At 45.6% G+C, this 15039-nt stretch overlaps 1 protein-coding gene across 1 annotated transcript in view; it reads right to left on the bottom strand.

Annotated features, from left to right (window-relative positions):
- The window catches only part of LOC138497739 (neural-cadherin-like), a 609504-nt gene that overhangs the window by 269093 nt on the left and 325372 nt on the right, over nt 1–15039 (bottom strand). Inside the window, exons 8-9 of the mRNA XM_069621376.1 lie at nt 3486–3658; nt 523–691 (exon numbers count right to left, since the gene is read on the bottom strand). Coding sequence (XP_069477477.1) covers nt 523–691; nt 3486–3658 — 342 coding nt within the window. The remainder of the gene's footprint in view (nt 1–522; nt 692–3485; nt 3659–15039) is intronic.

Genomic DNA, 15039 nt, shown 5'->3' with positions numbered 1-15039 from the left:
TCCCTGCCCGAGACCCATCCTTGCACATGGCCACATCTCTGATCCAAGACCCGTCCTGTTCCGAGGCCCATCCCTATTCTGAGGCCCATCCCTGTCTGAAGCCCATCCTCTCTGAGAGGCCCATCCCTGCACTGAGGCCCATCCATGTTTGCCAGCCCTGGTTACCTCCATCATGAGGGCCAGGATCTCTGACCTTCTAATGCTCCCAGGCCGCTTAGGCCGAGCACACGAGCGCTGGCTTATAATCATGCGCACTAGCACGTTTGAACTGCACTACTAGTCAGACCACACCAATCTTGCTTTCACTATTATTGTTTTATTAAATGCAGTTTTGGAATTGGATGCATGATTTAGTTAGACTTTTAAATTATTTATATACAGAAAAGGCACATGCCAATGACATCATGTATAATGGGTGGAGCAAGTGAAAAGGCAAACTTTGCACCAATAGGAATAGGGTTCCAGGGCTTTCTCACATGGCTAACGTTCGCAGTTCCAGCCCCCGGGGAGCTCCCTCCTCACCTGTATCCGGGTGAATGCTGAAGCCGGGCACGGCGCCGTCCCGGTGCATGATGCCGTACTTGACTTCTCCGTTCAGCCCCAAGTCTTCGTCGTGGGCCTCCACCTGCAGGACGAAGGTGCCGGGGGGCTGGTTTTCCAGGACCCAGCTCTTCTCACTGTAGTGGGCACACTGGGGGCGACAGGCAACAGCACATGGCCCCATTAGTGCCACCGAGGCAGTTGGAAAGCAGGTAAGGGCGAGAGGGCGGTCGGGCCAGCAGCATGCGATGCATATGAATTATGGTAAAGGCGGTTAAGCATCAGACTGGAGAAAACACTACATGGGGGCATATTATTAAAATCAAGCATTCATGACTGTGGCTGCAGCATTCGTACTTTCGCCGCTGACTGTCCACACCTGATTCGCAAACACCTCTTACCCATGCTTGTGCAATGTAAGCATCTCTTGATTGACATGATTGCATGTGAGCTATTTGCATAAAGACTTCTGATTTTTTAACTCCACATTTACATAGTGCACGCGCTGGCCCCTGTAGAACGCCCGCTGCAGTAGACGCTCTTTTGTTTTACGTGTGGGGAACGTACACAGCTGGTACGAATGTTTCCCAGGTGCATTTTTTACTCGCATGTGTAATGTACGCACTGTTTTAATAGTGGTGAATTGAATGCTATCAAATCATGTCTTTTAGGAGTGAGTCTGACTCAAAATCATCAAAGAACTGTTCCCAATAAAAGGTCTCTATGCCCAAGAAAACGTTGAATGTTCCTCTTTCGGCAGAATTAGGACCCTGGGCGCTTTCATGTCTGTATGTGGACACCACACGGGGATGTTATTTGTACTGCCTTCTGCAGGACAAGCTGATTTGGGAGAACAAAAACGTAAGATTTCCTAAAACTTAACTGATGCAAGTGAAAAATGTGATTCTTCTCCCAAGTAAGGCAACCAGTGTCAGCTGTTCAGGGTGTCCATGTAGGGGTCTAGGTGGTCTGGACATGCAGGCCGAGCCAGGAGTTACTTCCTTGGTTCTGTGGTTGATGGGTAACCTAGTACATGGCCTCAGGTGACTCCTTTCCTCCACCCTTCCAAACCAGGAAGGCCTTTAGAGATATGTTTCAGGGTTCTGTTACCTCCTGTGAGCAAGGTCCTGGGCATGAGTGCCTCAGTTGCAGTAGGATTAGTACAGCCATCCCACATAGGCCACGGGGATGGTTATGGACAAGGCCATGCCTATTGCTTGGAAGTCTTTGTCTTCAACTCTGTTGCAGTGGTTTGGAAAATGGGAGGATCTCCCCCGCCCTAAACAGGCAACATGCTACAACAAGTTGGTTCAGAGTTCTCCTGTTGTCAAAGGTCCATTCCAGGCTGCTGTAACAAGCATCCTTTGCCTTCTGATGCCATACCCAGAGTGCTTTGTCTGTAGGAAGGGAGGAAGCAGGCCGTTTAGGGAACCCTAGCCAAATCCAAAATGCTGTAGCCCCACTCTGGGCTAAACCTCTCCTCTGCCTTTCTACTTCACAATGACTCCAGTAATCAGCACTGTGGTGTAAGAGGGCCATGGTCATGTCAGGACCGCCTTTAAGCACCAGTTCCCATGGTACTTCCTAAGGAGGGTTCCTGTCGGCTGGAGGAAGGTGTTGACCTTCCTCATGGGGATGAAAAGAGAAGATTAAGATTTCAGGGCAGGGTCTCTCATCATTGCTGTGGGTAAACCCAGGCCAGACAGCTAATACACACATGCCATATTATAAATCAGTCTCCTTGCCAAGTTTACACAAATATGACATCCAAATGCTTGTGGCTATTGTGGCTATATAATTATGGGATACCAGTAGCCACCATGTCATAAACAGGCATGGCTTGCGTTTAGATATTAACAAGCCACAAGGCTGCTGGTGTACACCATCACAAGAATTCGCATCACAGGGGCAGATGATTAAAAAGATATCTCTGCTTGGTGGAACTTTGTGTGTCAGCAACTGTTCAGGAATGCAAATATGACCTTTTACCCTGCCCTGCTACCAATGTAGGGCAGGTGCTGGGGCAATCAGGAGACATTAATAGCAAGTGAACATGGGATCGCCATGCTTTAGGCTTTGAGCACTATAAAGAGAAGGTTTGATTAGCAGGCCTTCCTCCCAGAAACAGAATTAACCACACCAATGTATTACTAAATACCACAAAGTAAAGGCTGTCCCGTCCTCGCCAGGGGGCATTCTGTCACATGTGCGCTATAGCAAGCACTTAATTATTTTGTGCTAGAAGGAGCAGCCCTGTAATGGAGCTGACCTGTGAACATTCTGCATGTGCCATGGGAGGCCATGAAGGAAGCACTGAGGAAAGATTGTATCCGCCTTTACGTACTGAGATGTATGGAGGACAGCACATACTGAAACAAAGTGACAATAGATTTAATCATTTCCCTTAAGAAAGTGTACTTAGAGCAACAACTGCTCTTCTGGATGTTTTGGTCTTAATTCTTGAATCTTGAATAAAGTATCTGGGGGAGTTACTGCATACTGCCTTGGAACATGATGTCTTTAGTATGGAAAGGGGGTTCCTGTATATATCCCAATGCAATAAACAAGAGGGTGCAGGCACCTATTTGCTCTTTTTATTTTCAGTTACAATGAGGTGCAGAATCACTCAGTGGCGGGGGGTCAGCGGCCAGCCTCCTCTCTCCGCTGTCCCCGTCCAGCGGACTTGGAACACCGGGGAGAGAAGAGTGCACATGATCTAACACACCAGGAAAACTAGACTAGGGAAACTAAGGGAGGGGAAAGGACAAGCATCGCGAGCCAGGGCAGATTTCTAGGGGCCGCCATTTTGAGGGATATTTGCAATTGTCTTGTTTACACCTAGACAGCCTATAAGTGCCAATCAGCCATCCACCACGCGCGCACAACGAGGGAAGCTCCACGCTGCGGGTATAGATCAGGAACGCGGCTACAAGGCATGCCCTCACCTCTCCGAAGACCGGCTTGTTGTTATTCACATCGTTAATGCCCACAATGACTTGGGCGACGCTGCTCAGCGAGGACGGGCCGCCCGAGGAGTTGTCGTCTACTGCTGTGATGTTCAGCACATACTGAGGTCCCTTCAGTCTGGGCAGAGGGCTTCGGCGGAGTTTCAGGATCCCTGGATGTGGAAACAGAAGCAACACTTTGCAAGTGACGTAAGAACTTGTGCCAAAGATGACTGGAGCGCATTATGTCGTGAAATTATATGTGCAGCCCCAGGTGAACAGGCCAGAAAAAACAACAAGAACCCTTTTTCTTCAAATTCACTGTACACTGAAAGCACCCATACGTTTACCAGATGTGTTGGCATTTTCATTCAAACTGGGCAATGTGTTTTCCTTTTCTCTTAAGTATTTATTGTTTAAAGTATATAGTAATCACCATTAAAAGATATTTGAGATTGGGTTTGAAATGGCACTCAGCAATGGTGCCATGTGTAATACAACAATGTTTCAAAACCTTTGCAGAATCACACAAATACAAATGTTTGCAATAAAATAGCTGCAATATTGATCGCCGCGTACAAGGAAGGGGCTGAAGGGTAACAGGTAGGCAATATATTGCCAATGTTATAAGAATGTAGCCTGGGGTGCCAGCAAGAGACTTGCTCACCCAGCAGATGCCCACTCTGCCTCGCGGTCACACTGCTGCACACCCCTGAATCGACTTCTCACTTATCCTGAGAAAGTGGCAGGGCACTAACGTGACAGGTTCCTCATAGATTAGATTGTGTGCTTATCGTATTTATTAACTCCAATAGCACTTTAAGCCAAAGCGCTGTACATACATTAATGAAATGCTAAAAAACTGATATGACAATTTCAATACAAGACAGAAAAGTAACCACTAGAGCAAGACAAAAGGGACCGCAACAAAAGTGAAATGCAAGTAAACTGCCCAATGTGATGGCCTAGCAGACAGGAAAACAATAGCCAGACAATTAACCTCAACAATAAACTAAAAGGAGGGGATGAGGTGGTCTAGATGTAGACAAGGAGAAGACCAGGCAACATTGCAAATGAGTACCCAGCGAGTGGGGTATAGTGGCCTCCCAGCCAATAGGGAGGCTCAGAACGTGGGTGTTACCAGACGGTAATCCCGCCGTCCTGTGCCACCTCAGGGCTGGCAGCCACCATCTCACCTCCATCTCCCCTCGCTGGGGAATGAGGTAAGTCTCCCCCCCACCCCATTCCCATCCACAGAATTCCCTCCCCGCCCTCCTACCCACACTTACCTTCTTTTCTGTCCATTTTGGGAACAGGCATGCTGGGAACGCTTGTGTCCCCAGCGCGTCTGCTCCCAATCTGCGACAGGCTGTCATGGAAAGGAAAAAGGTACTTCAAGTAGTCCCTTCTATCCTTTCCATTGTGGCAATTGTTTGTTTACTTTTTTTAATGGCTGCCACGGAAAGAGAGAAGGGACTACGTGCAGTTCCTTCTCCCGATTCCATGGCGGACATTTTTTGGTTTACTTTTTTCTATATTTTTCAATGGCCACCAAGGAAAGGGAAACCAGACTTTGTTTTTCCTTCCCAGGCGGGCAGTTTCGTAACCTTTTTTTTCAGTTCTGAAATGCCAGAGTGTTTCGGAACAGAAAATAAAATGCTTTTAGTACCCCGGTCTTATGGGCCGGGGTACTTATAGCTATAGGCGCCTCACAGGGGGGGCATTACCACTTCAGGTAATGCCCCGGGGGCTTCATTGACTAAATATAGACCTGGGGCATTTCCTGAAGTGGCAATGCCCCCTGCTCAGGGCCTATTGCTTAATTAAATGCTATACTGATGTATTGCAGGTATATACGCACGTGCTATTGATGTTTTACAAGGATGCAACAGCACAGCTCCCAAGTTGTGCACTTAATTCTCTTCAACAGATATCATTCAGGAGGGCAGCAGAGACAAAGACACAGCCATCACGACAATGGCAGCACAGAGCAGACGGTGAGAGTGACATCAAACAGTTGATGTCAACCAATGCGAGGGGGGTACCATGCCACCAAGTGGCTCCACAGACAGATAACGTTGCCGCCATCAATAGAAATTCGTGGCTCCCACTCCATTGTCCAGTTTGAATCTCAGTTCGGCTGCAGAGGACCACACCACAGCCTTGCTCTGCCTTGCCTTTCCAGCTCTAAAGCTCCTTGCTGCAACAGAGCAGTGCCACCAAGACCTGAAAGAGGTAGCCTGCCCACAGCAGGAATCCACCAAACTCCACACCGCTCTGCTGACCGTCTGTTCCTCTTACCTTCCCGGCACACACAGAAGACACCTAGCGGTGCAGGCACAAGCTCCGCGCAAGTCCACGGTACCACAGCTCCTGTGGCTCCACACGCCCTCAGTTACCCACATAGGTGCCACACCTCCATGCAGTCAGCATTGCCACAGTTGCCACAGCTAGTGCCACAGATCGCTGCTCCACCTCCTCCTCATTTCTCCACCCCACTTGATATGAGGTTTAGGTGTGAAAAACCCAGCATTTAGCACAGTAATTGCCCCAGGACTCACCCTGGTGCAGGGAGCACACTACAGTGGCAACAGGCACAGTATAAATACTTATTACATTACATGTACGGTCAGAGTCTGGGCAAGAGATTCAGATACTCACAAGCACTTGCTGTGGAGGGCGACCTGCACCCAGTCCCTATCCTGGAACTATGGCTGGCCAGACTGTGCTCTGCTTGGGAGGGGAGGGGATAGTGACCACAGAAAGTGTCAGTGCATCTGCATAAGAGGAACGGCATGAACACGATAGCCGCGCTGAGAAAGCAAGGTGCGCGACAGGAAGTGGAAACAGCCTTCAAAATGGTGTCATGGAGGGAGCTCCATCGCAGACTGAGCATAAAGGTATAATTCAGCAGTAAGGTGGAAACTAAGGGGGACTGCTCCTTAGGGAGGTTATAAGGAGGACTGCTCATAAGGGAGGTCATATTTCTGCAAATGTTGACCGTAGCATTCCCGATATTCTGCACCGGCAGTTATCAAAGGTGACATTCTTCGCTACCGAAAAGGCTCTACTTAGAAAAGGTGTTGCATAGACCAAGTCTCGGGAGGATAGCTCAGGGGCAACATGATCGTCTTGGAAGCAAGAAGTTACGGAGCACCACAGATTCGATCCCCGGGTCCGCGCTTAGAAACCTCTGGCAATTAAGCACGTTATAAATAACTTATCATATCATATCAAGTGCCAACATGAGGAGTCCCTGTTATGAGATCAAAAAAGACTGTCAACCCACGTGAAGGGAAAGGGTCTCGATTTGAGAAGTAGTAGCATCGTCTAAGGGAGTTCCCAAAGGAGAGGAGAACGTTAAAGAGACCAGGGGGAGCATGGGAAACAGTTTGGGCCCATAGTCTTGGGGTTCTGAATACATTGCTTGCCTGGCTAAGCTGTGTACATGGACATTTGTGCTTCAACAAGGCTATTTATTAAGCAAGTGTTTAACTCCAGTGGCCTAGATGTTCGTACTGCTACGTGGCTAAGTAGGCGCGACAGCCTTGGGGTGTGGTGATGCAAAAGCAAATTATTTTATTGTGCGTGGGTAATCAATAACAATCGGCTGAAACATGTTTCGCACATAAAGCAGCTTTTCAGAGCTCCTTCATGGCGATGCCACATGACAGCATTTTGTCGGGCAACAATCAAACCCACATTGGGCCGGAGGTACTCGTTCATTCAAGTAACATGACCGGCGTGAGAGCCGCTGTCTCCTGCACCTCTGATTGGCCAGTCAAGCAGCAGGAGACGCGTTGGAGTCCACCAAAGCAACCCCAAAGGTGAAGGCTGGCATGAAGCATTGGTTTCTCCTGTTAGCGCAGAGGTCTATCGTCAAGGTTGAGCATGGAGGGATTATTGTTTCCGCCCCGCTCTTGATAACACTGAGATGGGGTGGAATCTCTTAAACCACTTGCTAATTGATTGAAGACCAAGCCAAAGCCTTGCAATTGGTTCGCGCTGGAAACCAGGGGTGTTGCAAAATTGATTCTCTAATCGAAGACACGCAGAAAGTTTCAAGCTTTGCTTTCTGATGACCAGTGGATTTCTCTAGCCAAGATAGAAAGCAATTCTGTTGGCCATCTTCACATCATTGAGTTTATTGAAGCTTGCAGTGCAAGTTCAAGGCCCTTGACATCCGGTTCCCAGGATATGACTTCATCTCCCCTCACCCAGCACTGACCTAAACCGCAGTCTAGAGAAGATGGGAGTACCAGGGTTCCCCATCACCCGCCATTCAATCAAATCCAGCAGCACTGACATTTTTTTAGTGCCAAAGATGAGACGTTTGTGCAGCCTGAAAGGTGGCTCTGTCGGTCTCTTTATCCGGCAGTGGCTTCCCTCCTTTGGAGAGGTTGTCTGGAAGATGTTCCATTCCTCCCTGGGAAAATGCAAAATTGCCACTTACTGGAGAAGAGGCCACAATTTGGCTCTTTCCAGACATGACTTTTGCACTATTTTGGATTGCAAACTCATCCCAGCCCTGGAGCAGGAATAGACAGACTTCTGTGACATTCAGAGCTCTCAAATTTCCCAATGCCATGCATGAGAGGGCAACACCATTCCTTATTTATTTCTCTTTGGATTCTGGCACTTGAATTTTCTATTTCCCATTTAGAATTTAGGAAAACTACAGGTCCCAGAATTCAAAGAAAACACAGGACTGGATGGCCTTTTCACACATGACCATAGGAAACCTGAGAGCTCTGGACATTGGCCCTCTGGGATCTTGCCATCCTAATGGCAGAGGAGAGCTGTTCTCACCGGTTAATTAGAAGCTCTGCAGGAAAATTAGGAAATCAATAAAAGATGGACTGTGCTTAAAGGGCGGTTCACAAAAAGTACAAAAGTGTGACCCTTCATACAATATCCACGTATTAACACACCTCACCATCATTCCATGGCATTCACAGTTACCATATGAGCCAACCTTTCAATCAGGTGATGTCCAATGCTAACGGAGAAGTCTACATTAAGGAATGCATTTGAAGGTAGCAAGACAAGAGAATGTCGCTCGACACAGAGAGCGCCAAGCCTTAGATGGACGGGCACAGAACCTTCTGAAACAGTGAGGCCAACCAAGAAGATGCCTGGCTTTTGGAAGTGAGTTTCCTCACACCTAATCTGCCCCTTCACCCAATCCAATTGGGTTATAACTTCTCTGCTGTGCACATTCTCCATATATCACATGTACAACCTGCCATCTTTGGCAAATGTTTGGGTATTCCCCGGCAATACCCGTTTGATTTCCTAAATCAGATTTGGCAACTGGTTCCATGTCATGAGGATAACATTTATCCAGTCCTGGCTTTGTAGTCTCCAACACTTTGCATGCTGGGACTGGTAGTTATGTGGTTTTGATTGTATTATTAATTATTATGATTATATAATGAGTGTGGACCTAGCTTTTGGAAGCAATGTAGTACTTTACAAATCATTGGGGGAAGTACAAGGTGAGGGAAGCAGGTTGCAAGGGATCAGTACAAGGGAGCGGGGAGACACCAATGGGAGTGGGGGTGGCTGGGAAATATGGCAGCAAGTGATCTACAAGCAAATGGGGGAGGAAACAGGGAGACGGGAGCAGATCACCCTGTCTCAGGTTATGAGGGGAGTGGAGGGTTTGTAGACCTAGGTGTTGGGGAGGAGCCATTCTTTGAAGAGGAGGGCCTTGTGCTCCTTCCTGAACTGTAAAAGGAACCGGGGAGAGGGTGGTGCTGATGGGGAGGAGGTTCCAGAGTCTTGGGAGTTAGGGGGGGACAAGTAAAAGTATTGATCCTCAAGTTCCAACATGTAAACAGCCGCGTTTGCAAAGTCTGCTGCACTGAATAATCATGACCCCGTTGAACTGAGACCTGTCTTCACAATGTGATGCGGATTAAAAGCATTTGAACACAACCAAACAACACATTCTGCTTTCAGTCTTATATTGCTTAAAAACTACTGATATTGTGGCAGCAGCTACGGGTGCATATCACTGTTGAAAGAATAACGCCACTTCTGGCCGCATGATAAGGATTTGGACACTTTAGGGTACTGTGCGCTTTATTTTAAAGTAACCATCCCAGATATGCCCAGGAATGCAATTTACTTGGCCTTTTTGATTGCATATGAAATGCTCTGACTTGTAGGCAACGGACACTGATAAACAACAGGAATAGGTCCAAATATTGCTAGGATTCGACGGAGCGACAAAACCAATCCCAAGCAAATGTGGAAATAACCATACAACCATTGCGAACAGACTGGCAAGGATTCAAATGCATCAGAAACGCATACACAATAAATTAAAAATAACAAGTAAATACATTTGATTACATACATGTATTGTATTTTATTTTGCCATGGGCATTTGTAGGGTACATCATCTTGCAGAAAGCCTCATTGGTGCCCAGCAGGATGGCTGGAGGAGGGGCAAAGGTTTAGGTGAAAGCTTGGGTGAACAGTCAGATTTTCAGCACCCTTCTGAATCGTAGCAGGTTTGAGGTGTCTTAGGGGGCAGCTCCAGAAGAAGGCTCCTCACATGGCAACACCTTTTACCTCCCATGTAAGAGGGGTTGGATGGAGGAGGGTCTAAATAAGCAGAGTGGTGTCAAAAGCTTCTGAGGGTGACGTAATTTGCCAAGTGAATTGGGAGGTTTTCTGGGGAAAGACTGTTGAGTTTGAACTAGGACTTTAAATTTGCATATCTCTTTAATTGGACCCAAGTCACTACGACTTTAGAACTGGGCGGATGTGGGAAATAAGGCCTACATTGGAGATACATTTAGTGGCCGTCTTCTGCAGAATCTGAGGTTTGGATACCGAAGATGAATTGACACTTCCCGTGAAATCGTTTCTTTAATGTCCCTTGGGAGGACCCAAGGCTTGCATAATAGTGGGTAGGTCAGAGTTGGAGAGGGGGAATTTGATGTTTCGCAGGTATTCTAAAGTGAGATTTCTTGCAGTCAAGAGTGATTCCCCGGATTTTAGCTTTATTCATTATCCAGTGCAAAAGAAAGGCGCCAATGTCCTTCTGGGGGCCAACTGTCAGAAATTCGATTTCAATGTTGTTTTTGGTAAAAGTGTTGTCTGATATCCAGGATTGGACCACAATAAGAGTAGGCAACATCTGGTCTAGGTACTGAGATGAATTGCTGGAAATCCCAATGGAGAAATCTGTATCATGAGTGTGGAAATGGAGCAAGAGCCGGTTCATCTAAGGCGATGTCCAAGGAGGAGCTTGTGGTTGGGGGAAAATATGATACCTTCACAGAGACTGTTAGGGAAATATTTATATAGGCCTCTGGCAAGGGTGGTTCAACTATCTCACCCTATGGCAGGTATTAAAAAAATGTGGATGGCATCTAAAATGAAGAGGAGAATCTAAATCCCTCCATGAGTAAGGAGAGAATAACAACTCCCAATAAGAATGGCCAATGCAGTGGGTGTGAGGAGAACTAATCTAAAAGCAAAGAAACAAGAGGAACTTGAATATGCCTTACGCATGTGAGAGGAGGTTGAAGAATACCCTACATCTCTAAAATTAATTAAGAAAAGTAATCCTTCAAAGTTTGGCCACTAATAGTAGAAATATGAAGAAAATAAATTCCTAGAGTAGAAATGGATTAAACCAAACCATTGCTATAGATAGACTAACCAGTACTTGGAAATTGTTGCAAATTATGTTTTGAACTGTTGAAAATAGCTTGGAACCAATTAAGGAACGAACCATCGACAAACAAAAAACTGTACTATTGAACATTTTGATCCTGAAGAAGACCCTATTGCGACACAAAGAAATTGACACAACAAAAAGGATCTAAACATGTAGATCTATGTTTTCTGAAAAATGAGTACCTACAACAATATGTTTCATATACAATGGATGCCATTAAGTAAGTTGATGACCAGAAAACTAAATTGAAAGTTCGGTCTGCAGTCCTAAATGAAACAGAAAAGTCTGGCAATAAGACAACACAATATTTTTTAATGTGGGGGAATATGACATGAATGCAATGGTGAGAGTGAGAATTTGTATATTATTTTATGCTGTATTGATATTGTCTTTTGTTTGATTCAAAAATATCTTAGCGAATTTAGACAGATTTATATTAATAGATTTTTATTTAATTGTTTTATTTTTAGTTTGGGCTATTAGATGACGCTTGTGACACCTATAAGCCGAAGCTATTGCATTAGAGTACAGATAGCGAGGAATGGCAAATGAGGAGGGACACACAGTCTGTAGGTGTTTTTTAGTATGTGCCCACCCCTTGACTGTCGATGGCCATGCTAATCCCTATGGCCATTCCCAAACATTCGTGCCTCTCCGGCCCAAAAATCCTCGTCATGGGAACTCTTTCCAGCCACTCAGTTTATAAGCACTCTGCATGTCCTCCACTGAAGGCCTGTTAACAACAAGCATTGCCGAAGCCAACAGTTTTGGCTTGTGTCCAAGTATTAAGCTTTTGCCAGGTACTGTTATTAGATGCCCAGGTGCTCACACCATTTTGCACCTGCTACCATCACTGGCCAGTTAATACCACTACAGCAGAGTCTGGCAAGTGCCTTTCTCATGCCAACACAAAAGCCCATACTGTTGTCATTGCTAATGCCTGATTGACCTTTCATTTTGGGGTATTCGAAATAAATGAAATAAACAATAAGTGTTTCACTTAAATTCCATCAGTGGCAACTCTTTGTTTTCCAGAAAGTGATAAAAAGTCCACCAATAGGAAGGCCAAAACCATCTATGAAAGTTGTGAGAGGAGAAGAGCAGTCAGGCCTATCTTTAGGTGGGAAGGAGGGCTGGTGGGGAAGATGAGATTACATGCAGTCTGAACCAATGAAAGCACCCATCACTGATGTACTGAACAAATAGATACTTTATGGAAGTATCAGTTGAAAAACAAATTCTTTAGCACACATAACACAAGATGTAATTATTGTATGTATAGAAAACAGCAGCTGTTATTTAAAATAGGCCTCACCCCAGAACTACTAACATGTGAGGTCATTATCTAGTGTTAGGTCCTTTACATACTTAGTTTAGTTTAGTGTATTAATTTATAGAGCGCCGCAAAAAAGGCCCACAGGCATGTGGGCGCAATAAACAATAAGACATAACAAACAGTCACAAACGGCAAACAAAACCCATTGTTGGACCAACCATTTCTCAAACAAGAATCCAAGTGGCAACCTACTTTACAAGGTGAAAGCATCAATAAATCTAATTCTGATTAGCCCAGAACAATTTTCAAGTGAGGGTGTCCGGTCAAAGGTTAGAATCCAAAAGGATCGAATGCCATAGGGTCGAGTCAATAGGACCAAAAACAAAAGGGTCGAATTTTTTTTTTAAATGTATATTTTTTTTGGGTTTCCGTATAGGAAAAAAAAGTGTTTTTTACCACAAAAAATCGAGTTTGAGGGGGGATCCCCCAACAAAAAATAAAAAAATAAAAAATCGACCCTTTTGTTTTCGGTCCTTTTGATTCGCCCCTTTTGTCATTCCATCCTTTTCATTCGAAACTTTGACCTATAACCTCAAGTGAGACATAGATGACGTAAAGTTTACATTTTTACGCAGTGTCAAAAAGCTGGAAAGATTACTCCAGCTGCATCCCATAATGATGCCCTCTCTATTATCCCCATTGCACCAGTCCTGTACTTGGGCCCTATGCAAAAATCTGAGATCTTGGCCCCTGGTGCAACCCGGGCCCACTCTGCTGTGCAAACAGAGCAGAACCTTGTTTCTGAGCATCACTCTAATCGCGGGCCTCTCCGGTCTGTCAACATTCTTAATAATTAGATTTCTACGATCACTGACCAACTTTCTTAGGTTAGGAGCCGAAATCACGGGCATTCTAGATATTTTAATGCAAATGTCCTTTTCAAAAGGAAAGTCAGTCACCCTATCCACTGCGTCCTTCAGATAGCTCGATGTATGCAAAGATGGAGGACCTGCAGATGCAGAGTCTACAGCAGTCGTCACCAACACAGCAGCCAGGAGTGGCCAAATCACTTTTGATTGAAAATTACTACTTTCAACACCTGCAATAACCAAACCCTCACAATCCATCAGTTTGTCATACTATATCCAGCATATTAGTATGTTGCAGTGTAACACCCAAATCACTTTAACAAACTTTATCCATGCCCTGTGAGTTCAGCTCAGTCTGGCATGCTGTATCAGCCCTCTCTTTATCCATGCCCTATGAGTTCAGCTCAGTCTGGCATGCTGTATCAGCCCTCTCTTTATCCATGCCCTATGAGTTCAGCTCAGTCTGGCATGCTGTATCAGCCCTCTCTGGCAGAACCCGTGATATGATATCATCAAAGGATTCTACCCTTAGGTGGGAAATCCATGCTACTCTTACACTGGGAAGATCAAAAATAATGTTCTCTTAAATAAGCTGGCAAGTTCTTCAACCCATTTGGCCATTATCAGACTCCTCGATTTCCAGGTGAGACTGTACAAGCCCCTCCGTAACCACGTTCTTCCTAGTCTTCAGAGGAGACCGCAAAGCTTCATCCAAAGCTATGGACACTCTAAAGAAGCGGTGGCAAGGGGGACGTAGACGTAGAAAGACCTGTCATTGAGATAGCTATAATTAGTGCTCCCGTCCCCGCACTACCACACAATGTCCACAGTATTTCTGAGCCCCTAGCACATATAAACATGGCTGGTTGAAGGGTGCACCATATACTACATATAGATCTAGATGGGAAGAAAGAGAGATTAGACACTGAAACATAACACCAGAAGACAAGAAATAGTCAGACCTATAGTGCCAGCCATAAGGACCCCATACACTCCCAGAATAGTAGAGAGACAAATGTAAGACTGAGTGAAACACAATAGCAATGCGATTCAGCGGCAGGAGTGAAAGGCAGGACTTCCCTAAATTATAGATAAAATCAGGAGCACCCCACAAAGCTAGGATAAACCCTAACTGGGTACTGCTAGTCATTAGGATTTATACCATTCAACAGCAAATAAGGATAGATGTGTAACCACAATAGCTGCAATGCAGTCAGGCATTCCCATACATGAGGGGGATGCAGGATAAACAAAGATTAAGAGAAACTCAGGAGCCCAGGCTCCAATTCATGACTTTGGGTCTCAACTCCAGTGATCCAGAGGGAACCCAGAAACAATGTCACTGCCCATGTAGGTACCTGTTTCAATCACTTCCAGAGCAGTTGAAGAATTCTTTTCCCAGGAAAGTGGAACAACCCGGTAGGTAAAGCTCTTCATCTGCAGGGCACGTGAATGGATCCAGTGACCCAGGGATTGGAATCTTGAGCCAACGAAGACCCCACAGGCCAAAAGAATAATAATCAGCTATTAGTGAGTTTTTCACAAGTTGCTGTCTGTGACAGAACTTGGAAAAGCCCACCTTAAGTGACAGGGTTGTACCCCTTCAGTTTTAGCCTGACCTACCCAAAGGTTGGTAGCAATGGCTGAGCAGCCAGGCTTAGTCTAGGAGGGAGAAGGGCTGTAGTGAGGCACACAGTACTTTGAGCATAC

This window comes from Ambystoma mexicanum, chromosome 5q (assembly GCF_040938575.1).
Source record: "Ambystoma mexicanum isolate Mex_15411 chromosome 5q, UKY_AmexF1_1, whole genome shotgun sequence".
Lineage (NCBI taxonomy): Eukaryota > Metazoa > Chordata > Amphibia > Caudata > Ambystomatidae > Ambystoma > Ambystoma mexicanum.
Note: the sequence above shows the minus strand (reverse complement) of the source record. Positions and strands in the feature narration are given on the sequence as shown.